This window comes from Ictalurus furcatus, chromosome 29 (genome assembly GCF_023375685.1).
Source record: "Ictalurus furcatus strain D&B chromosome 29, Billie_1.0, whole genome shotgun sequence".
NCBI classification, from domain to species: domain Eukaryota; kingdom Metazoa; phylum Chordata; class Actinopteri; order Siluriformes; family Ictaluridae; genus Ictalurus; species Ictalurus furcatus.
In genome coordinates, this window is record NC_071283.1 from 3,003,365 (window position 1) to 3,029,496 (window position 26,132).

Here is a 26,132-nt window from a genome sequence, read left to right on the forward strand (position 1 = left end):
CCTCACTCTAGGGCAGTGTGTGTGTGTGTGTGTGTGTGTGTGTGTGTGTGTGTGTGTGTGTGTGTGTGTGTGTGTAACAATTGTGACAGAATTGTGGCAAGTTGTCATTATAAAATGCTTGTGTGTGTGGGAGGGGCAGTGTGTAAAATAATTTTGACAATTGGGACAGCGTTATGGCAAGTTGTCTTTTCAAAATGCTTGTGTGTGTGTGTGTGTGTGTGTGTGTGTGTGTGTGTAACAATTGTGACAGAATTATGGCAAGTTGTAATAAAATGTTTGTGTGTGTGGGAGTGGGTGGGGGTGTGTAAAACAATTTTGACAATTCAGACAGAATTATGGCAAATCTTTGGAAAATGCTTGTGTGTGTGTGTGTGTGTGTGAGTGTGAGTGTACGTGAGTGTGTGCGTGCGTGCGTGCGTGTGTGTGTGTCTAATGTGACCTGTTTGTTAGCTCAGTCTGTCCTACAACTTCTTCCTGTTTCCACCACAAACACAGGACTCATTGTGTGTGTGTGTGTGTGTGTGTGTGTGTGTGTGTGTGTGTGTGTGTGTCTTTCAAAGACATTTTGATCATTTTTAAACCTGTTACTAAGGAGATTAAGGAACAATCAGGATCGGGATGTGTGAAATGACCCTTTAAGTTTAAAGGCAATAATGGTTGCTTCAAACAAACAAACAAACAAACAAACAAACAAACAAACAAAAAATAGAAGTAAACTTTACACTTTGTTAATAATATGTCCGTGTTAATTGTACTAGAATGAATTTACCGCCTGAGCGCAGCACTTGCTATATTTACTGTATATATTTTTAATAGAGAGCAGAATTTAGCAGCAGTTGTCTGACTTAGCCGTTGTATGAGGAACACAATTTGGCACATATTTCCGGAAAACCTGAAAGAACATGCTGGTCGAGTGTACACGTAAACATAGACTTCTGTACACACACAAAAAAAGAGAAAAGAACGAGAGAATGTCATAAGGACCCGAGCTACCGTAGCCTCATTAGCAGCTACCGTTCTCGCTAGTTGGCTTATTAGCATCTCTACACACTCACTCAGAGAACACTGCTGGCTAGCTAGACAACATAACCAGATTCATTTTACTCCCAGCTTTATTTTACGTCGTTACACATTTATCATATCTCGTATTTATAAACCAACTCGCTACTCGTAGAGCGTCGGCGTTTTCGCTCGTGTTCCTCGGCCACGGATACCGTAGGAACGTGACGCTCTAAGCTGTACGTCTTTTAGCATTTCTAAAATGGCTGCCATTCCTGTCAGAACACCAAGTAGATGTGAATTAGCATTCAGGGTAGCACAGGCTCTTTGTTTCGCCGAGGTTGTTCAAGGCGTCGGCACCCACTTGCGAAAGGGGACGAGTTTTCTCCGGGCTTTGAGAAAGAATGAAGAAGGGGAGGGGGGGGGGGGGAGAAGGAATACGGAGAGAGCGTGTGAGGAATGAACTGAGAAAGGAAAGAAACATGTTTTTGAGTCGAGCGTTCCAGATTTTCGGCCTTTTGGGTATTAAATTTCTCCTTCTACCTTTACAGGAATTTTTTTTTTTTTTTTTTTAGCTTTTTCCTCCGTGTGCGTTGTAACTCTGCTAACAGGGAGCTGTTAAAATAAAATAAATCGTCAGATTAAAAGTTGTAAATAATATATTTTATTTTATATTAAACTATCAACTGAGGGAAATTTCCTATCACATTTTGAGCGCTGATATAAAACAGTAGAGGTTCATCCCTTTATCCCTAATTTAACACTATGTTAACCGTGTAATATTCTATTATTATTATTATTATTATTATTATTATTATTATTATTATTATTATTATTATTAATGTACGTTTCCCATCTACTACTCAAACACCTCTGTTGTGAATGTGCTGAAAACCCTTGCTCAGCAACGTGACTGCAGCGACACCACATGGACAGACACATCCATTACAACTCATCTGTTCACGCCTAGCATGGCGTGCAAAAGTTTAGACACCCTCTTTTTTTTTCTTTTCTTTTTTTAATGACAAACCCAACAAGAGACATGTCCATTCTCCAATTTTCATAAGTAGTATGACGGTATATTCATAGTAAATCCATCAAAAGTATACACATATTAATGTGGACTTATATTCCACTTCCTGTTAAAGATCCATGAAGAAACGAAACGATAAAGAACCGTTTCTGTGATGTGTTATTTTAAGTATTACGCCGTTCTAAAGCAGCTTTAAATATACATTAAAAAAAATATACAAATTAAAGAAGCGCTAAACGGTTCCTAAAAATGTCACTTATGAGTGCTTTAAGTGAGAGATCCACTTTATAATCTGTTTATAGCTGTCTAAAAGCTGTCTATGTTACAAGGAGGGTTTAATCAGTAGAAGCATATTAGAGCGTACAACCAGGGTGGCGTCCCTGCTGGAAAAAATAACAAAACAATAGAAACCGTTACGGAATTTCTAATGGTTTCCACTAGAAATACCATTAAAACCGTTAACAAATGTAGTGTGTTTTCGGCCGTATTCTATTAGGATTTGAAGGTTTGTACTGGTTTCCACTAGACATAAACATGCCACCAATAGAACCCAACACCTTACACACACACAGAAAAAAAAAATCCAGAGAAAATGACGATGTTATTAAAACATATTTCCAGTGTTTAATACATATTTATAATATATTCTGTACAGATTTCCAGAGCAGTGCTGCTCAAATGAGGCAAAAAGAAAAATAAAGAGCAGGAAACTCTGGCCTGCACACACACACACACACACACACACACACACACACTACTCTCAGCATTGCATCACCAGTGAGCTCATCCATTCCGTGTTAATTCAGAATAAATCCGTTTATTTCCGTCGCTTCGTCCCGAGTCCGTTTACCTTCACTGATTAACGCTCGAACTCGGACACTCCGTGACCCAGCAGCTTAACCTCCAGACCCGCGTCCAGTGTAAATACGTCTTTCGATGCTAAAGAGTTCATGTTCGATCGAGAAAAGAGAATACGAGCAGCGGTCATGTCCGAGAAAAAGAAACGGGTCTCGTTCGATCTGCTTTACACGTTCGCGTGTGATGAAGAAGAGGATGACCAGAGCATGGAGCTGTAACAGAGACGTTCTCACAGCACACACACACACCATCACTGAGAACTCGGGTTATTTCAGCAGCTTCCCAAAACTCACTCATTGATTCTCATTAAATAAGAATACACAATTGTTGTTTATTATTATTATTATTATTTTTTAAAGAGACCAATTCATTGATATAATGTGAGAGAAAAATGAAACGTGGTAGAATTCCCTGCTTACACTATACGCTTTGGAACTGGAATGATGGAATAAAACCAGTTCTTGGTCTGACGTCTTTGACATCCAAGCCTCTCTCTCTCTCTCTCTCTCTCTCTCGCTCTCTCTCTCTCTCATACTGATGCTCCCGTTCCGAGTTTCTCATATTGCCGTCGCAGTATCACACCCCACAGTCCAGCACTTCAGGTGCAGCAGCAGCACGACTCACTGTCCAACTCTGGCCTCTTTTCCACCAGGCGCAGTGTCTCCAGGTTGTAGTCGCGACCCTCCCTTGACCTTTGACCCGAGGAGCGGCAGGGTCAGTGGAATAAATGCTACCTGACCTTTTGTAGTTCCTCGCGGAGCCACGCTGGGAGAGGCTGACCGAGTCTGTGGAGGAGCTTCGACAGCTCGATGTTATGATCCCGGTAGAAGCGAGAGAGGAAGAGACGAGACTGGATAGAGAGACAGAGAGAGAGAGAGAGAGAGAGAGAGAGAGAAATTAACGAGTCTCATTAATCAGCCATGTTCATGCAGTTATCCAATCAGGCAATCATCTGGCATCAGTGCAGCGCATGTAATCACGCAGATGCAGGTCAAGGGCTTCAGATCATGCATAATATAATGTACAATTTGAAAAAAAAAAAAAAAATTCTCTATATTTGCATAATTCCGTCTATATTCAAAATTCCGTCTGGCTTTGACCCATTATTCTGAATTTGAACATTTCATCCTTAATGTTACAAGCAACAGCTGCTAAACCCTGATGCTGTTTAACATCTTGTTGTGAACAGCATTATCATGTGCTTATGAAACTGCAGTGTGTGTGTGTTCGTGTGTGTGTGTGTGAGAGAGAGAGAGAGAGAGAGAGACTGCTTGCTGCTGATTGTCATGTGGAGATCTGCATCCGGTAACAAATGAGAGCGAGAGAACTGGAGGGACAGAGAAAAATGAGAGAGGGATGAGTGCGAAATGAAGAAAAATGGCAGAGACGAACAGACAGATGGGCCTTATATCACCGCTGCTGTGTCCTCACACGCACACACACACACACACACACACACACGGTATACTGTATACTCACAGGGGCACGAGAACATGCTGTAACTTTGGGCTGTGTAGGATTACGTGTGTTAGTTGCACGGTGCATATAAATATGTTTCACCAGGATCACTGAAATCGATTTTTTTTTTTTATTTTATGTAACATCGGGGTTTTATGTAACTCCTTTGTGTAATTTCCTGTGTGGATTCTCTGCATGCAAAACACCACACTGCTGGCTGTGGAACAACAACACACCTATATATATATATATATATATATATATATATATATATATATATATATATATATATATATATATATATATATATATCTCCTTTTTTTCTTAACCCGCTGTACTTATTAAAATGTACGCTCTACAAACAAGAATGATTCTGAAAGCTGGGTGATGTACAGATATACAGATGTACAGAAGCAATGCTTTTATTTCCTTTCTCTTTTCCATTTCTTCATTCCCATACTACGCATTTTCATCATCAGGTCACCAGGGGGCGCTGCAGCGACTCCTCCATCATATATCGGAACGGATGTTAAAGGTGCATTAGGTTAGAATGGAAGCCTGTTTTTGCCACAGAGAAACTTTTTGTTATTATTATTTTATTTTAAATAAAGGTAATCGCAACTTTATACATCAGAATTGCGATTTTACGTCTCACGATTCAGACTTTCTTTCCCCCGGAATCACGAGTCAACACGAGTTTTTTTTTTCCCTTCACAGTTTAGACGTTCACTTGATGCAGCACCTGAAATCTTTTTGATTGATTTTTATTTATATCTATTTATCTGTATATTTCTGAAATACTTTTATGTTAGCTTTTTTTTGTTGTTGTTGTTCTCAATTCCGATGGTTGCCATTGTTGCGATTTCACTCCTTTACTTCATGAAACAGAATACGGGGGACGGCGTACGGTCAGCGGATGATCCGGATTCAAACCAAACCACGAGGGTAGTCGATCCTCACCGGGGGTCCGAATGAACGACTTCATTTAAATAACCTACATATAATTGATCCTTTTCTTTCCGATTCGTCCATCGATTCAATCGATTATTATTATAACACTGCGCCGGGAAAAATGTTCTACTGCCAGGTCGAATATCCGTCCTTGTTTATAGTTCAATTATATATACATTATATCCTGCTTTTACGGGCAGCGAGCGCGACGGATCGGGCTCATTTCACACAGTTTCATATGAAAGCTCACTTGTGCGGTGTGATATAATGCGCTCGTGAAACCGTGAACGCACAGTCCTTACTTACTAAAGACTTTATGTCCACTTTTATATGGAAATAAAACCGGCAAATCGATTTTTTTATTTATTCATCGTATAACCGCATTTACCCTTTTACCCTAACATTTACCCTAACGTAACGTCATGTTCGAATCATATAAGGGGATTTATGATACACCGACAGTATCGTCAATATCATCGCTAAAATGCTAATGTAGTGAGACGTTTCGAAATGAGTCGCAGTGAAGAATCAGACTTCGTTATGAACAGAACTGGGAGCAAAGGCAGTATCGATGTATATACATGTAGACACCGGTGTGTTTTATTTTTTTTTAAAGTGAATTCGATAGGTTTTAAAGGATAGTCAATTTGCTAATAATACGAATACGCTGGGAAATATATAGAGCGTGATCGAAACAACGGTTTTAAGCCATGACCTCAGGAGAAAAGTCTTACACGGCTGAGAAAACCTCTTCGGAAGAGAACCGCTTCACGGTCCAGAGGACATGTTTGTGTTTATATAGCCATCCTGTCAGTCATTTTCTCGACACTCTGTCACACCTTCTCTCCACACCTTGCTAACACCCTGCTAACACCGCAGCTTAGCGCTCATAAGAGCTTCTGAAGAAGAAGGAAAAGGCAGCGGCTGCACTCGTGACCATTCTCATAAGTTATCACGAGGCCTGTTCGTGTACTGTGTTATATAGTGAGCTTGGAAGTGGTGTCATGACGATCCTAACGCTAACTCTAGTTGAACCATCGTAGTGGTTCACGGCGTTCAAGCTCCGCTTGCTTAACCGACGGAGACCTAATCTTGACACGTGATGCGAAATCTAACCTTTTTATTTGCTTTTCTGCCACGGAGAAAAAAAAAAACAATTAAAACGGTAACTGCGACTGTATATCTCACAATTCTGACGTTTTTGAGTTTGTTGAGTCTCGTAATTCTGTATTTTATTTTACAATTGTGAGTTTTATATATATATCTATATATATATATCGCACAAATTTGACTTTATTTCTCGCAATTCCGAGTTTACGTCTCACGATTCTGCCTTTTTTTTCCCCTCTGGCAATTTAGACACTTTGACATTTAGTGAGTTAGTAAGAACGCACCGACAAAGCGTCAAGTCATTCTCCATAAACATGCTTTATACAGTAAGACCAACGAGGCAGAGCGGCGATGCTGTGGAAACGCCGTGTGTTCCGGATATGAATTCGTACTGACGAACATTTCCGAGAAAATAAACGCTGGACGCGATGCATGAGCGATGCCATCGTGAGGTTTTCCTCTCACGGTATTTCCGAACGACGAACGAAAGAGTTGTACGCGTGCAGGTTTTCATCCCGTCACATCCCTCAACCACGTTATTTATTCATTTATTTATTTATTTAAAACCCAAACGAATCGGAGAAGGTCATCAGTCCGGCGCCGATTCGGACACGGCAAACAGACTCACGGGTGTAAAAACAATAAATAAATAAATAAAAATAAAATAAAAAGCGCTTCTTAGCTACGGTATTTTATTTTTCACCTCGGCATCCATAGGAGGATATTTGCGACCTTTGCTTTTGCCCAAACACTTGGTTCTGCCTCCATCCAGCAGCTGACACCAAAATCCCTTCTGAGGATCGAATCTGTGGAGACAGAAATAGAGAGAGAGAGAGAGAGAGAGAGAGAGACAGAGAGAGAGAGAGAGAGAGCGAGAAAGCGAGCGAGAGAGAGCGAGAGAGAGAGAGACAGAGAGAGAGAGCGAGAGCGAGAGAGCGAGCGAGAGAGAGCGAGAGAGAGACAGAGAGAGAGAGCGAGAGAGAGAGAGCGAGAGAGAGAGCGAGAGAGAGAGAGCGAGAGAGAGAGCGAGAGAGAGAGAGCGAGAGAGAGAGAGACAGAGAGAGAGAGCGAGAGAGAGAGAGCGAGAGAGAGAGAGATGAGGGATGAGAACTCAATCACATCATCTTATTTCGAGAAGTACATCCACTTCATATAGATAACCTGAACACACACACACACACTCGTGCACGCACACACACACACACATGCGCGCACGCACGCACACACGCACACATGCACACACACACACACACACACACACACACACACACACACACACACACTGAGGCTGACAGATGTCAGGTGTAACCTTGTCTGGGTGTCAGAGGCGACACGGATGGGTTTGATAAACACTGCGTGGGGGGTGCGGGGGTGTGATGGGACGCGTGGGCCGGGGTGTTAATTAGTCTGCTGCCTGAGATGTAAACAGAGATTACATGTGAACGCTTGAACTAAAGTACAGTACAAACACCCCAGAGCGCGATCGATCCTGCCAACACACATTTCCCTCACACACGTACACACACTGACGTTTTTTTCCCCCTCCGTTCTTTCTCCTTTCCTTAAATGCCCTACAGGCTCTAAATGCGAGATCCGCACACTGAGGTTCTCCTTCGCACACACCCAAACCGTTCAGTCCTCTCAGTTCCAGTAGCTGCTCCAACAAATTTGAATGCAATTAACTTTAAAAGCAGTTACATGGTTGTTCACAATTACGACATTTATTCATTCAGAAGTCCTTTAGTTAATCAGCGTATACTGGCTGCATTACCGACAAACAAACAAACAAACAAACAAACAAACGCTCAAAGATAAAGGGTGCGTCTCGATCGGCTCCCTGGTTCAGTAGTCAGGGCACTGCTCAGGGAGGCGCCATTTTAAGAGAATCCTTCCAGTGCACTGCTCCCTAAAAAAAAATAGAAAAAATCCCACAATGCACCCTCACAAACCAGGGAGCAGCGGTGCTCAGTATGATTTCCCTTAGTGGAAATGACGTCATATTTTCTGAAGACTCTCAGCTTCGAGAGTTCGTCTTGTGATCGTAGCTGTAGCTCTGAAACGAGTACTTACGTCGGCGATATTTTTTTACTTCATTTGACGTCCTGCATGCGGTTTGTTTGACTCTGAAGTGTTTAATGATTGAACCCCGATATCCCGCCCCAGGAATATCGGAAAGATATCGGTCCTGCCTGCTGTTCATACTGTAAATACCAGCGATGACGTTTTACAACGCGAGTACGTACGTGTCCCCACCCCCTACCCCACCCCAAGTGTGTATGCATGTACTATTGGTTTCATTAGTACTACTCGTCACGCGACTTGAACATTGGCCAAAAGAAAGAAACAAAAAGAAGAAGAAAAAGAAATTAAAAAAGCATAGTTACAGATTTCTCTTGCCAAAAATTCTGGTACGAGTCTGTGTGTGTGTGTGTGTGTGTGTGTGTGTGTGTGCGCTGTCTCTTAGCTAAACTATCAGTGTGTGTAAGAGTGAGTTGTAAATTCTGAATCGTTTTTTTTTTTTTTTTTTTGGCAAGATGTTTATTGTCCTATAAATGTGTTTTCCTGTATTGGCTCTAGAAGCCTGGAGAGCCACTAGAGAACAGAGCTGCCAAACGCCTCTTAATTAAACAGTATGAAAAGAGAGACAAAGAAAGAGAGAAAGAGCGAGAGAGTGGGGGGAGGGCGTTGTATTTAATTACAGGCTCCTGATGAAAGCTAAATTCTCTGTTCGGGTCCAACTCTAATGGCTCATAGCCGTGTTCCTCGGATCGGCATTGATCTCGTTCGCTGTTATCAGGTGAGAGGTCTGAGTAATCGAACTGACAGAGGAACCGATGCGACTACAAACCAGTGTTAGTGACAAATCTATGATTATGTCACCCATAAAACATTGAATAGCTCATTATTGTGCACGCGTGCGTGTGTGTGTGTGTGTGTGTGCTGTTTAAACTCACGTGAGTGCCTGTGAGTAGTTAAAGTACGGAGAGACGCCCAGAAACTTCTGCACCTCGTCCATCACGGTTGCTGGATCATTCCTCAGCTGCTGCCCGTCTATTATCATCAGCTACACACACACACACACACACACACACAAATTAACTACAGGCTCTAAGCAAATTTATGTTCACATGTGTCTGTGTTTCATAGAAGTGTCTCCAGTAGACTTCCATTTATTTTTCATTTATTCATCCTCAGGGAGCGGTATATCCTGGTCAGGGTCACCGTGGTTCCGTGGTCTATCCCAGGTGTGAGAGGTGGGAGGAAACCCAAGAACCCCGAGGAAACCCACACGGACACAGAAAGAACATTTTTCTTGATTAAAAAAAAACAAAACAAAACAAAAAAACGGATTGTTGTGTACACACTGGGAAAACAACTAAAACTAATGAAGGGGTGGAGCCACCAGAGGGAGCTGTGGTTTATATTTTGTACACCATTTCAAACAGGAATATAGCCGTACCTAAGAATCTAACGCCGCAGAGGAAATTGGCTAGTTATCTTAAGCTGATAGTCTTTCGAGTGAGTTACTTGGAAACTAACTTTTAGTCAGTGACTCTTGCAGTGAAATAAAACTTCGGCATTCGTATTTACGCGCGAAATGTCTCGCCGCAGCACTTACACTGAGAACAGTTCCAGGACATGCAACACACTTGGGAATTTTCATTCGGAATGCATTTTTTTCGCAACACGTTGACATTTCACAGTGTGAAAAGTGGCCGCGTAAACGGACGACGTCCTCGGCAAGCCAGGTTTGCATACACAGTCCCGTCTGAAACTATCGTAATGGCATGGCCAGGTCATTGTATTTGTGCTGTACACCAAAGACATTTGGGTTTGAGATCAAAAGATGGATATGAGACGACCCAATTTTTAGGTGAGCAAAAGTATAGAAACAGATAAGTCTTGAAGTAAATTAACGCCAATAACACGTATTATATGGTTGCGTATCCCTTGCTTGCAATATCTGCATCAAGTGTGTGACTCACTGACATCACCAAATTGTTGCTTTCTTCTTCTGTGATGCTTTTCCAGGCTTTTACCGCAGCCTCTTTCAGTTGTTGTTTGTTTCAGTCTCATCTCCCATAGACATCTCTCTGATCTTCATGTTGGTTTATCCTTTTTAACAACAAACACAGTCTACACAGGTGAAACTGAAGGCTAAAACGAAGAGATGTTCCGAGCTAGTTACTGTTTAAACAACCAATTCAATCAGGACACACCTGGGTAACAAGAAACACCTGTCAGTCACATGTTCCAATATTTTTGCTCACCTACAAATTGGGGGTTCTGATACAAAATGTGCTGTGTTCTATGTTGTTTAACACATCTACATATAAATACCAGGATTTATATGTAGAATGAATTGGCCTTGCCGTTGAGGTAGTTTCGGAGGGGACTGTATTTCCACATGTGTGTGTGTGTGTAACGTTGTGTATGTGCGTGTATATGTGTGTGTACCTGGACAGGTGGGTAGTAGGTGAGCCATCTCTCCAGGTGTGTGGCGTAGAGACCGGGGACGAGGCAGCGGTTCTGCAGGGATCGTAAATCCGATGGAGCGTGCTGATTAGCTGAAATCACCTCGTAGAAGCTGTAACGGAGCGCCGCACGGTCCTCATGGGCCCTCTGGTGCTGCCATGGCAACAAAGATTGAGGGAAAGGAAAAATGGAAGCGAGTGTGTTATGAGCGTAACAGAAAAACTTATATACAACAAAACCACAAAGTTTGCTATAAGGCCTAGCATCCATTTTGGGTAACTGGCTTTGGTGCCTACACACACACACACACTTATTAAGAGGGGAAATGGGATCGAAAGCTCTTTTTCTTTTCCATGTTCTAGCTGCTGGTAATCATCGCATGCTAGGACCTCCTGAGGCATGATGCTGATGAGATTTTTTCTCTCCCTCCCTAACTCAAGCATTCTATCTCTCCCATCCTCTCTTAAAATCCCCCTCGTTCCCACTGTCTCTCTCTCTTCGCACTCCCCCTCACGCGTACGCCTGGAGGAGAACCGAACTCGCATTCAGACCAACTAATAAAGATTGTTGATTGTCCACTGACATTATCGTCAACTTTCATCCAGCTGGATTTATGCGAATGTGCGTATGAGAAAAACTGGGATGGAAAAGGCCAGGATTTGGGGGAAAAAACACTAAAAGACTTTCACACTTGGCTGAGGTGGAAAACTTGGCCAATCAACAACCAGAAGAGGTGAAATAGGGCGTTGGACACACACACAGGATTACTTCATAAATGTTTGTAATTTTTTACTGCTAACACTAGCTAGCTCGAAAAAAAAAAAAAACCCAGCAAAAACCAAAACAACTAACCTGACAGGATTACTTCATAAATGTGGTCATTTTTTACTGCTAACACTAGCTAGCTCAAAAAATTCAGCTAACCTGACAGGATTACTTCATAAATGTGGTCATTTTTTACTGCTAACACTAGCTAGTTCAAAAAATTCAGCTAACCTGACAGGATTACTTCAAAAATGTGGTAATTTTTTACTGCTAACACTAGCTAGCTCAAAAAATTCAGCTAACCTGACAGGATTACTTCATAAATGTGGTAATTTTTTACTGCTAACACTAGCTAGCTCAAAAAATTCAGCTAACCTGACAGGATTACTTCATAAATGTGGTAATTTTTTACTGCTAACACTAGCTAGCTCAAAAAATTCAGCTAACTTGACAGGATTACTTCGTAAATGTTTGTAATTTTAAAATTTTTTTTTTTTTTTTTTTTTTTTTTTTTTTTTTTTTTTACTGTAAACACTAGCTAGCTCGAAAACACCCCAGCTAACCTAACAGGATTCATTTATAAATGTTGGGAATTTTTTATTGCTAACACTAGCTAGCTCAAAAAAAAAAAAAAAAAAAAACCTTGGCTAACTTCACAGGATTACTTCATAAATGTTTGTAATTATTATTAATTTATATTATTATTTTTTTACTGCAAACACTAGCTAGCTCAAAAACAAACAAACAAACAAACAAACAAAAACCAACCCAGCTAACCTGACAGGATTGCTTTAAAAAATGTTTGTCTTTTTTTTTTTTACTGCCAACACTAGCTAGCTTGAAAACAACAGCTAACCTGACAGGATTTTAAGTCATTCATAAATGTTCATAAATCACAATCCTAAATAATCCTAATGCTACCCAGCTAGCTAATATGATCTAACCTGGCAGGATTTCTGTGAATTTAAAAAAAAAAAAAAAAAAAGTCACATTCTTAGGTTTGTAATCTTCACTGCTAACACGACCCATTTAGCTAATAGCTAGATGTTATAACATTCTGACAGGATTCGGAAATCTTTACTGCTAACACCAGCTAGCTAAGACACAAACTAACCTGATGGGATTTTCTGACCAGGACTTTGAAGTCATTGTAATGCCAGCTGGCTAACATGGAACGGAAAAAAAATCTGAGTACAACATTTTAAGTCATAGGTGCCTACTCAGAACCATTTGAAGGATGTGTGTTTAAGTTCATACATGTCATAAAAGCCTAAAAGACACACCCTACTATTTAATATAATAGTTTATAGTAGCAACAGCCAGTGGCTAGTCATCACAGCAACTAGCTAGCTAGATTTTCTTGCAAATGTTAGCTTAGCTAGCTAGCTAACACAAATTGCTAGTTATTATGTACCACAGACTTTGGTACTTTGGCAGACACACTGTTTAATACAAGAGAAGAAATTCACTTTTCTGTTGGAATATACATTTAGTTTGGAATTTTAGCATTATCAGGATGGAAATGTGAAAGAAAACACACACACACACACACCTCATCCTGCTGAATGAGCTCAATAAGTGAGTTTAAAAGGCAGAGAGTGTGCTGATGGTAATCTAATGTGGCATTGACTTTCGCTCCTCGCTGCATTGATCCCCCCTTTAACTAGCTTCTCTTTAACCTACTGCAGCACCGAACCCTCACACACACACACACTCACACACTCACACTCTAAGCCCTCTGCTTGCACGCTACACACTCTGACAGATAAAGTGCGTGGAGATTTCACATTAGTTAATCTTATTTCTGAAGTTGCTGTGGTGAAAGGGTACCTGGTACCAGCTGTAGGCTCGGTCAGACGGGTTGATGAGCAGGGTGAGGATTTTGGCTTTGGGCAGCAGGGCGGCGGCTCGTTTGGGCGTCTCCTCCGAAGGGAAGTAACTAGCGCTTTTCTCAAATAGGAAGTCCGTACTGACGTTTGAAGGAACCGGAAAGAACTCCATGTACCTTCGAGAAGAACGCATTAACAATAAACTCACAGTTGCCTTCATGTCCTGTCACTGATATTCATTCTCTGTACCGGAACAGCAAATTAAAGTAGCCGTTCATGATTTTTTTTTTTTTTTTTAGTGCCCTCTGGTGCCTGTGAGGTGAACTGCAATTGTAACGACATTAACAAGCCTCCTACTTTACCCACAACAGACACTTTCGAAACCGTGTATGTTTCACGAGTCGCATTTTCAGGAAAAGCGGCAGGGCGAAATATCTCGGAGATCATTTCAGGGCCAGAAATTTTTTAACAGAAGCCTGAAATGAAAAACTAGCTAGCTTGGAAATACTTTGAATGACAGTCCACTCTCAATTGAAATGATTATTACAGGTCCATAAACACATTAAAATTTTTTTACAAACTGCACCTTTAATTATATTTTTAAAAAATTCATTCATTTTTGTAATCTGGCGCTTTGCTCATACGAATGTACACAGAGGGTTTTTCTGTTTGTTTGTTGTTGTTGTTGTTTTTTTTTTTTTACCAGTCGATGCCTTTATGGTAGTTGTTGGTGTTGAAGAACTGCACCTCCTCGAAGGTCTTGGAGCTGGGGAAACTGCTGGAGATGGACGGATGCATTAGGAAGAAGAGATAGAGCGCCGTGGTGCCTGCGAACGAGAGGAACGAGACGCGTAACAAGGACAGATGAGGCCCCGTGCGGATAATGATAGTGTAATATGTTTAAGTGCGCTACGTGGAGTCGACAGATAAAGCCAGAAGACGGAGAGAGAAGGAAACGGAGAATGGGTTGAAATCAATACTCTATTTGCAGCATGGATTTTTCAGCTGTGGGTGTAAATGTGCGTGTCTGAATGTGCTGGGAAAGTCAGTATGGACGCGTATGTATGTATGTGCCTGTGAAAGAGACAGGATATGAATATGTGTGTGTGTGTGTGTGTGTGTGTGTGTGTGTGTGTGTGTGTGGGAGCGAGCGAGCGTGGTATCTGTGAGTTTCTGTTTGTGCGTGTCAGAACGAGAGTGGGTGAGCGAGTGTTTCATAAGTTTGTGCTCGCACGGAAGTGGAGAGAGCTCAAAGCACAAACTGTCTAACTACATCGGTGTCCTGACACCAATCAAACTCCTTTAGCTAGACAACACAAGCCAACACAACACCGCGAACGAGCGAACTTGTTGTCTTTTGCTCCCTTTCTATCTTTCCGCCCCTTCTCTGATTCTCAATCTCTCCCCCAAGTGAGTCTGGGTTGTTCTCCTTCACTGCGTCTAATGTCTCTGGCTGCACTTTCATCTGTGCTCTACAAGGTGAGATGTGACAGGAGGGATCAAGGTGAACAACAGCTCACACATTCTCACACACACACACACACACACACACACACACACACACAGCCTTGAAGCCTAGAAAAAAAAAAAAAGAAAGAAAAGAAAGACGCTTCAAATGTTACAGTCGTGAACTGTGAGGATTGCGTGTGCAACCGAGTAGATCATAATGCGTGTGGACAATAAATATATATTACCGCGCTTTAACGTGGCGTCGCTTTTAAGAAACGAAAAGACGTCAGCCTTTAAGCGCCCTACGCAAATAGACGGTAATGAAAAGAATGCAGCATGAGCATTAGGAAATCCTAGCGAGGACAAAAAAAAACAAAAAAAACCCATTCAGATAGATGGTTGAGTCCCACTGTTAAATTAGGCTAGTTAGTCTGTAATAGGGTTTAATCTTTTCTACACAACATCCAGTATAGGAAAAATACATTTAAATCCCCCTGATAAGAACTCAGCCACTTTAAAAATAAGAAAGAAAAGAAAACCTGCACCACTGTACAGTAGGAATGTAAACGTGACAGTAGTGCAGATCCATCATTACGGATCTAATTATGTCCATTTCTTTCCCCTCCATTGACAGCAAATCCATGACTAAATCCGACTGTCCTCCCTCTGACATTGCAGATATCATTTCTGTTTTTCAGCCACAGCGCTGTTCTTGTAAGGCTTGAATCCGATTGATCAGAACGGGTCGATTAATTCATTGTCTATAACAGCAAGACAAACAACAGGACGTTATAATGCGTCCGGAACTTACACTGACAAGACACTCCATATAAACCAATTAAAAAAAAAAAACAAAAAAAATAACCGTGTGTAATTGTTGATATGCGCTCTATTGGTGTGCTCTGTTTAGCCTTTTTTTGGAAGGAGTCTCCAGTGTCAGCGCTTTCGCCTCACATCTCCAGGGTCGGGGGTTCGATTCCCACCGTGGCCCTGCGTGTGCGGAGTTTGCATGTTCTCCCCGATGTTTTTCATCCGTTTACCGATTATCCAACACAGGGTTATCCAACACGAAGAGCCTGGAGCCTATCCCAGGGGACTCGGGGCACAAGGCGGGGGACACCCTGGATGTCACATACACATTCACACACTACGGACAATCTGGAAATGCCGCTCAGCCTGTACAATGCATGTCTCTGGAGTGGGGGAGGAAACCGGAGGACCCGGAGGAAACCCCCGAAGCACAAGGAGAACACAACACGTAAGGTGGAGGCGGGATTCAAACCCCCAACCAAGGAGGTGCGAGGCAAACGTGTTAACCACTAAGCCACCATGATATCCAGAAATGATTATGGCTTCCCTGAAGAAAGCCCCCTGTGGAATTTTACCTTCCTACAGCATACAGAATCCAGGACTAGAACATTTCAATGCCATAATTACCAGTTTTCTGAGGTCCAACCACCATAAACTTGGGGAGCCTGTCGCAGGTCTTCTCTTTAGACCAGATATCCTTGTGTCTCTTGTCGTCACATGGGTTCTGCACAAACACACACACATTATCAATCAATACAACCAATACACACCATATGTCTATTAGAGATATCAGGTAAGTCTAAACGTGCCATCAGACATAACCACCCTTAAATAAATAAATAAATAAACCCTTAATACACGTATGTAGTTTTATATTTAGGAGATTGTATACCAACCCCAATGGTACTGAAACAAAATGACTCTAACCTTAAATCTCAACCTATTTTTTAAAAGAATCACTGCAACAATGAAACTAAATAGGCCTCATATTTTGGTTGTATCTGACCATATTTCTGAGGACTACTCGAACAATTTATTGCACACACACACACACACACACACACACACACACACACACATCCATGCAAACACATCTCTCTCACATGTTCACAGACCTGCCAGAGTGGGTTTCTCTGCTCAGGGAATAGGGTAAAGTAGTGGTGTGCGAGCTGCAGAGGCGGGAGTGTGTGCAGTCTCAGATTGGTCCAGCACTTCAGGAAGTTGGCCAGGTTCACGAAAGTGTACAGACCCAATCGATCGTTCCCATAGTTAGACAGATGAGTCATGAAGATACTGATCTGCAGAACAGGAGGCAGAGTGTGAGCACATATTTGCCATTCTTATACAGAGTCTACTTGGTATATTTCGCAAAAATAGGTCAATAGACAGTATACTCGAGGTATTGTAACCAATTGTATGTAGATTTCTATGGTGTTTGGTTGTGTGGGTATTTAAATGTGAGTATGTAGTGTGGAAATAGTGGGGGTGATGGGTGTGTGTGAGGGGGTGGGGGATGGGGAGTCATAAAACAATAAAATGATTTTGCCTGTAGATGGCAGTAATACAGTGTCTTGTGGTAGGAATTCCATACCTGCATTAGGAAGGAGAAAGGGATCATCTGGAATGAGGATGGTGCTGGCGAATTTGGAGTTGGCATATAATACAGATGTGGTAGGAATATGACAAATTTGAAATAAGGAGCAGCTTCACGGTACAGACAAAGCCATGGATTTGAAAAAGTACAGAAAGCTTGCATTCGCGGAGGGACAGGCTACCCTACACGTGGGGAGTGATGGAGGTAAAATGGTGTAGAGACCAGGTACATTTGGATTAGAGAACATTTAAAGTTGACATAGTTGCAGACAGCATGCATTTTGGGAGGAGAGAGTGTACATCTGGGGTAGGAATAGACAAGATTTGTGTGGAATCGAGTCTGGAATACATTTGGAAGGCAAGGTTACATTTGGTGAAGGAAGGGTTTAAGTTCAAGGGTTTAAGGATTGGATTGGTGAGAGTATATTTGAGGAGGGATAGACTACGTTTGGTGAGGTTTAGACTAGTTTTGGGGAGGGTTTGACCATATTTGAGGAGAATTATGCTATGTTTGGCAAATGTTAGCCTACATTGGGGGAGATTTGGACAATATTTGGAATAGTTTGGCTACATTTGCCAAGGGTTATACTACATTTGAAAAGGTATAGACTAGATTTAGGTAGGTTTAGGCAGCAATTGGAAAGGGTTAGGCTACATTTGAGAAGGGTTACACTACATTTGAGGAGGCTTAGGCTACATTTGAGGAGGGTTAGGCTACATTTGACAAGGGTTAGGCTACATTTGACAAGGGTTAGGCTATATTTGAGAAGGGTTACACTACAATTGAGGAGGGTTAGGCTACATTTGACAAGGGTTAGGCTATATTTTAGAAGGGTTACAGTACATTTGAGGAGGGTTAGGCTACATTTGACAAGGGCTAGGCTACATTTGACAAGGGTTAGGCTACATTTGACAAGGTTAAGGCTATATTTGACAAGGGTTAGGCTATATTTGAGAAGAGTCACACTACATTTGAGGAGGGTTAGGCTACATTTGACAAGGGTTAGGCTATATTTTAGAAGGGTTACAGTACATTTGAGGAGGGTTAGGCTACATTTGAAAAGGGTTAGGCTACATTTGAAAAGGGTTAGGCTATATTTGACAAGGGTTAGGCTATATTTGACAAGGGTTGGGCTATATTTGACAAGGGTTAGGCTATATTTTAGAAGGGTTACATTACATTTGAAAAGGGTTAGGCTATATTTGACAAGGGTTAGGCTACATTTGACAAGGGTTAGGCTATATTTGAGGAGTATTAGACTACATTTGAGGAGGGTTAAGCTACATTTAACAAGAGTTAGGCTACATTTGACAAGGGTTAGGCTACATTTGAAAAGGGTTAGACTACATTTGTGGAGTATTAAACTACGATTGAGGAGTATTAGACTACATCTGAGGAGTATTAGACTACAATTGATGAGAGTTAGGCTACATTTTCGACTATCTTGAGCATCATCGACCCTAGGTCACTGTTGCCACCTTGTGGAACAACTAAATAGTACAAAAGAATTAAATGCGCATGTGCGACCTGTTAGAAAAATCTGTACTCTGCTGATGATGAAATTTTCATCAGGCATACTATACACTGTTCCTAACGTACGCGTTAAAAAGTGAAGTATACTTTGGGCTTAAGACAACATTATGGTTGGGGAGTGTCCAAGGGTTAGGTTACATTTGGTGAGGGTAAGCTAGAATTGAGGAAGGGTTCTTCAGTTGTCTATCTGGGGAAACCTATAAAGGTTCTGTGTAGAAAACTAAATGTTTCCCTATCCGAAAGGCTTCCAAACAGAACCATTTTAGGATGCTACGAACCCTTAATTATCCAATGAACCCGTGACGTGCCCTCAACCAAGAAATAGCTGTCTTTAAATGTGAAATTGCTCACAGGTTCTAGTTATTAAGAGGAAAACGATTACTATAATGAATAGTTGATACAGGCACTCTGTATAGGCATATCATTGGATATTTGTGTTCTTAGCTTCTAGAAATTTCCACTTCTATTCTATTTGATCACATCTTAGCAAATTTTACGAGGGAAAACCCCACCACTGATGACCATTCAGAGTGACAAATCTCTGTGTATGCTGTATATGGCAACATAGCACAAACAATTACTAACAAGGAGCTTGCCAGTGGATGTTAGCAAAAAGATGTGCACTCCATCAGTGAAGTGAAGGCCTGGGTCAAGTGGGCGAGCAGGTGCCTAAAAAAAACTCCAAGCGTCTCCTGTGGGTGGGAATATTTTGGTCCCAGGAAACCTGACGTTCATTAAAAGCAGGCACTGTGTAAGAGTACTGGTGCTAAGCTCATGATGCAATGTCTCAAACATCACACACTTCTACGAACATATGAAGAGACATGTCTACGATGAGCGCATGGCTAAAAGGTTCTCACCTCATCTCATCTGGGGAGAGATACAGACTGGGACTGTGAACATTTGGTGTTGAGATAAGGGAGAGATAGTGTACGTTTATTAAAGAGGATATTAGCGGTTGAAATAGTAGAGATCCCATTTGAGGAGAGATAGACGAGATCGGGATTGACTCAGGGCAGTGCTACAAGACACATTTGGAGAATTTGGCTGGTTATAGTTTGGATTTAGGATGCCATGAACGTTCACGCCATGCTAACATGCCTGTTAGCTCACAAGCCACAAACGCAGACCTCCGTATTAAAATCTTCTCTAAAGCGATTAGTGAATTGAAGCTAGCAGCAGGACTTTCCGGTGGCCACAGCATCGACTCTATTTAACGGCTTTTGATAACGGTCACATGTTCTGTAGGGGTATTTTCAAGGATTCGTTCCTTTTATGCTCAGCGAGGATGTGGTCATTTGCTCAGATTGTCTTAGTGCCAAGTTATGGGCAGCGGCAAGCCCCTCAAGAGAACGTTCAATCACTCGGCAACCCTCATCTTAGAACAGTGTGGTATGATGTAAAACCGAAAAGGAAGTGCTCCCTCAGCGCCTGACTTCGCTATAATTTCAATGCGGACCGCAGGGGGACGTTCACTCGCTCTCAGGGCTTTTATGATCACGATCGATACCGTTACCAAGGGGGCTGCTATCCTAGAGTCTGCACTGACATTAACAAAGTCTGGTCAATAATGTTACAGGATGTTAAACTTTGCTTTCAGAATGCATTAGAGGAGAGGAGAGGAGAGGAGAGGAGAGAAGAAGAGAGGAGAAGAGAAGACAAGAGAAGGCTCTCTATGCTTGGCTGCTTTAGTAGGTTGTGAATGTAGAGAGGGCAAAAGGGAATAAGTGGCCTAGTTTAATTTGCAGCCACCAGCCAGTACAAGAACCCGCTTTTCTTACTGCAAAAGTAAAAACACAACAACGCTCTTTACAAAACAACACACACACACACACACACACACAGCAGTAAATTTTTATGCATGTTCAGCTTGCGCAAATCACTCACACTTGACCTCTTCTATTGTACTGTGTGTGTATGTTGTCATGTATGTAGTCAGCGGTTTAGACAAAATAAAAAAAGTCCCCTCCTAAGCCACGCCCCCAAACCACACCTGTCTACATTAACACGCGGCGTGATTGACAGGTACTGTAAGTAGTTCTGATCCGTTGTTTTCCTGGGATCCTCCACGGAGACTTGTGAGGGAGAGAAAATGTGAGGAGAGCTTCGCCAAACGTTACACAACATACGCTTCATTTTTCAGTTCTACTTCCTTTTCAAATCTGATTGGTCAGAAGGTGTTACGACGCCACAAGGTGATATTAACGCACTCGTGCGTTCGAGCACGTTATCGTTTCTATAGTAACTTGTACTTTGGACGCACATGATGCAAAATAAATAAAGTCACATGATAAACTGATAAAAACGTTGTTATTTGATATATGATTGTTTTCTGTATAAGATGTTTATATATAACATTTAAGGAAGGAGTCTCCAGTGTCAGCGCTGTGTTTGTACGTTTTCCACCATGCGAGAGTCTTCAGGATGGAATAATTTTTTTTTATTTCTTTACGGTTTGCGGTTTCACGGTAACATCACGCGCTTTGCTTTGTAAACAGATAATATTATTTGCTTATTTTTGGAAGGAGTCTCCAGTGTCAGGACTTTTTTCGGACGATCAGAGGTACGTTTTTCTTTGGTTTAAATGCCAACTTATTAACGTTAAGAAAGAGAAATGGAGAGTGAGGCTGGTGAGGGAAAGAACGACGGACTGTTCACGGCTGTATATCGCGAGCAGCGACAGCAACGTAACTATAAACGGTCAAAAATCAAACGCCGCTCATTATTATGAAATGAAACGCCCGGATAGTCGTACGTGTTTGCCGTACTCTCAGTTATTACGGTCCTCTACTGCGTTCTGTTACCGCGAAACAAACCTTTCTCGAATTACACAGGTTTCAAAGAGTTACCATGGAGGCTGGCAAAACAATGGTGGATTGATTGACTGATTTGTTGCTAGGCAACCACGAGCCGGGCCGATACGATGAGGTATGTTTAGTAGATAGATAAGAAACTCGCACGTTATATGCAATAAGTAAAGAAGTCGAGTTCATCTTAGACATGCCCACACGCATTTTCACACACACGCACACACACACACACACACACCAGTGTTATTAAAAAGATGTCAGCTAGAACAAAGTATCAGCTGTAAACTGCCAAATGTAGCCATAAACTCTAAGACAGCATTTTCTTGACCAATAAGATTTTTTTATCTCCACTATAAAGAGTTTGATCGAGATATGATTTATACAGTGCTTCCAGCAATCGATATCAAGCACACACACACGCGTACACACACACGCGTACACACATGCACACAAAACACAGAGCCTGAAGTAGTATGATTTTGGATAGTGGTAACAAATGAGCTTATCTGAACAAGAGGGGGAAAAAAAGAAAATGAGTCAAACAGAGAGAGAGAGAGAGAGAGAGAGAGAGAGAGAGGGGAAGGGGGGAGGGGTGGGGGTGAGAGAGTCTTAGGTCCAAATGCATCTATCCTGTCTGGCTCAAATACACAAGAGAGCGCCAGTACAAGGCGCTGTTTTTACAGCTAAATTTGGACCAGCTATTACACACACACACACACACACACACACATCTAAGGGCCAAACAGATGTTCCTTCTGGAGCAGGTTCAGGGCCTGGCGGAATTTTAAATCACTCACCTGGCATGAAAATTTAACCAGTGTGTACACACACACACACACACACACAGTGGAAGAGTAAGAGAGACACATCAGAGACCCTCCATTAGTGCGGATTCGACTGTTCACCCATTACGTGAGAGTTTGGTTTACGCAAACTAAATAACACACACACACACACACACACACACATACACCTGTGCATTACATTAATTCCCTAGCTGCAGAGGTTGCGTAAGCATCCCTGAGCTATGCAACAAACTCTTCTCCAGCTAGCACACACACACACACACACACACACACACACACTCACACGCACACCCTAAAAACATCAGCGTTCAATTAGCTTCCACAGAGATTCAATTAAACTCAGTAGGAGTTCATTCAGCGCTGGTGCGTTATCGAGCGTCACACTCTGATACACACACTCGAATACAATGAGCGATGCGCACCGACTCGTCGTCTCTTTTGGCCTTTGAGTGCTTTTTTTTTTCTTCTTCTTTCCTTTCCACCAACCCCAACCCCCCCCCCTCCCCCCGTGCGTGCACGAAAAAAGTCTCAGATTAAAAACACTCAAAAGTTCAAATCTCTTCACTCGAGAACCTTCTCGATCGTCAGCGAGGCGGCGCAGTTCATTAACAAGCGCGCTAAATAAACGCAGGCTTCGAAAAGCATTTTTCATCCGGCACTCGGTGTCCTCTCTTCCTCTTCACTCCTCCTCATGTATCATTCTTGCGCTCCCATTTGGCTAAGCAGGCTTAATAAGACTCAACACACACACACACACACACACACAAACATTTCATTTAGCATCAGAGTCCAGGTGGAAATTTTGTCCTCCAGCATTATATTCCTCTTCTCTAGAAACTCAAACCAGATTAATGCGGTTTCTCAATCTGCCCCCTTATCCTCATCCGACACCAATTCCCACCACTTCCCAATTTCTATTAGTGCCATCTGTACTTTTTTGATTGCCCTTCCCTCGTGTCGTTCCCTCACCCTGATTCGATTTTCTGTCTTTCACTCTGGATATCATTCTCATTTCTCCGTTCATCCCGAGATATCAGCGGAAAATGACAGGAGCTTCACCATACCTCTGGAATGAAATAGTTATTCTCAAATAAAAGAGCGACTTCCCAACACGTACACGTTTTAATTCGGTAATGTACTGTACGTGACACGATTTTTAACCGTTTTTATAGTTGGTGAAACGTTACGGAGGGCACGGTCGGGGGTTTGAATCCCATCTCCGCCCTGTGTGCGTGGAGTTTCTCCCCTCCCCGTGCTTGGGGGTTTCCTCCGGGTACTCCGGTTTCCTCCCCCAGTCCAAAGACACGCACTGTAGGCTGATCGGCATTTCCGAATGCGATTGGCACCCCGTCTAGGGAGTCCCTCGAGTTCCCTCCAGAATCCGGGCTCCCCCGTGACCTTGTGTTATGGTGGTATGGAAAATGGATGGGATGGATAACGTTATGGAACGTCCGCAAGAAAAACGAGCACTTAGGTTATAGCAGTTCAAACAGTCATTCCCTAACCAGCGTGGTTTTTTTTCCCGCTCTATCTTGAAGACAAAAAAAAAATCGGAGGGAAACCGGAAAACCCAGACGCTGGGGTATTTATAAAGCACTGTGAGTGGTATAAAGTGCTGCCACCGGAGACTCCTTCCATAAACATTACATAACCGTCCATCCATTTTCTGTACCACTTATCCTATACAGGGTCACGGGAAACCTATCTCAGGGGACTTGAGGCACAAGGTAGGGGACAACACCCTGGACAGGGTACTAACCCATCCCAGGGTGTTTCCTAAACACGTCCTAGCTAAAAACTTCACCGCATCGTTTTCGTTTGTTAAACAACAACACGGTGTCCCAAAAGTCTCCATAAATATAGGACTACGTTTGCCAGCATCACGTCGGTTGCGTCTTCGTCAGTGGACGTTCGTGGACGTGGACACTTCCAGCCTATCTGAATTCGTTAATAGGTTTGGCGACCGCGTCGTGTGTGTGATGTGCTCGCCATGTTTCCTGTTAAAGTCCCTATAATCGCTATCCATAGCGGTGGTCAGGATGAAGGCAGGCAGAGGTAAACAACGATAAAGATAGACAAAACAGAGATAAACAATGATACAAGGATAAAGAAAACTTGGAAAATAAAGCTAAAAAAAAAAAAAGCACAATAACAACAAACTAGTCTCGTACATAGACAAAACAATCTCGGCACTAGCACAGAACAGGTGCACACATTAGACTAAGAAACCAACAGGACAGGGGCAGAGACAAGTCTAAGACATGAAAAACCAAACACGAGTGCATGGATTTCATGTCCAGCATCACAAACTGTTCATTCACAGGGACTTATATGATGTTATAGGAAAGAATATTCTAGCAATTTCTATAACCAGCATATAGAAAACGGCAGATGTAAATGTTCGTACTTTACATCATTGTGTCTTCTTTTAAAATACACTACTCTGCCAACTGTATCTCTCTCTCTCTCTCTCTCTCTCTCTCTCTGTATCTCTCTCGCTCACACACACACACACTTGGAAGACCTCAATAATGAATGACCAATAAATTGAGTTTGCCTTACAGCCCAGAGGGTGTGCAGAACAGAACAGAGCGGCTCTACCCAGAGTTTTACGAACACTTTTAAAGGCTTTACCAACTTCTGTTTCAACAACAGACCGATGTTCCATTACTGCATTAATGTCCCGTCTTTTACTGCGTGGACGATTGACAATTTATCGATACTTCAATTTATAGCTGCCATAAAAGAACATTAAATTGAACTGCAATTGACAAAACAAAGCGAGTCATAAAAGAGGAGAGGAGATGAAAGGAGAGCGTTGAAGGTCAGGTGCTCTTCGTTCGTCATCATCATAATCATCAACACCACCACCATCATCATCATAATCATCAACACCTCCATCAGCATCAGCATCATCATCATAGTCATCACCACCACCACCACCACCACCAACATCATCATAACCATCAACACCACCACCATCATCATCATCATCAACACCACCACCGTCATCATCACCATCATAATCATCAACACCACCACCATCATCATCATCATCATCATCATAGTCATCACCACCACCATCATCATTATAATCATCATCATCACCACTGTCATCATTATAATCATCATCATCATCACCACCGTCATCATTATCAACACCACCACCATCATCATCATCATCATAATCATCACCACCAACGTCATCATCACCACCATTATCATCACCATCATAATCATAAACACCTCTATCATCATCATCATCATCATAATCATCAACACCACCACCATCATCATCATCATAATCATCACCACCACCACCGTCATCATCACCACCATTATCATCACCATCATAATCATAAACACCTCTATCATCATCATCATCATCATAATCATCAACACCACCACCATCATCATCACCACCATTATCATCACCATCATAATCATAAACACCTCTATCATCATCATCATCATCATAATTATCAACACCTCCACCATCATCATCATCATCATCATCACCACCACCGTCATCATTATAATCATCACCACCACCATCACCAAAATCATCACCACCACCATCATCATCTGACCTTCTTTGTCTCTCTTGCTGTCTTTCCAACTCTTTCTTTCTCTCTCTCTCCCCCCCTCTCC

General features: G+C 42.1%; 1 protein-coding gene across 1 annotated transcript in view; it reads right to left on the reverse strand.

Moving 5' to 3' along the window:
* Positions 1–2,214: 2,214 nt before the first annotated feature.
* Positions 2,215–26,132, reverse strand: part of ndst3 (N-deacetylase/N-sulfotransferase (heparan glucosaminyl) 3) — a 78,320-nt gene continuing 54,402 nt past the window's right edge. The window contains exons 8-15 of the mRNA XM_053619110.1: positions 16,854–17,036; positions 16,366–16,462; positions 14,183–14,306; positions 13,481–13,655; positions 10,868–11,038; positions 9,364–9,473; positions 7,113–7,215; positions 2,215–3,740 (exon numbers count right to left, since the gene is read on the reverse strand). Of these exons, the coding sequence (XP_053475085.1) occupies positions 3,621–3,740; positions 7,113–7,215; positions 9,364–9,473; positions 10,868–11,038; positions 13,481–13,655; positions 14,183–14,306; positions 16,366–16,462; positions 16,854–17,036 (1,083 nt within the window). The 3' untranslated portion in view covers positions 2,215–3,620. The remainder of the gene's footprint in view (positions 3,741–7,112; positions 7,216–9,363; positions 9,474–10,867; positions 11,039–13,480; positions 13,656–14,182; positions 14,307–16,365; positions 16,463–16,853; positions 17,037–26,132) is intronic.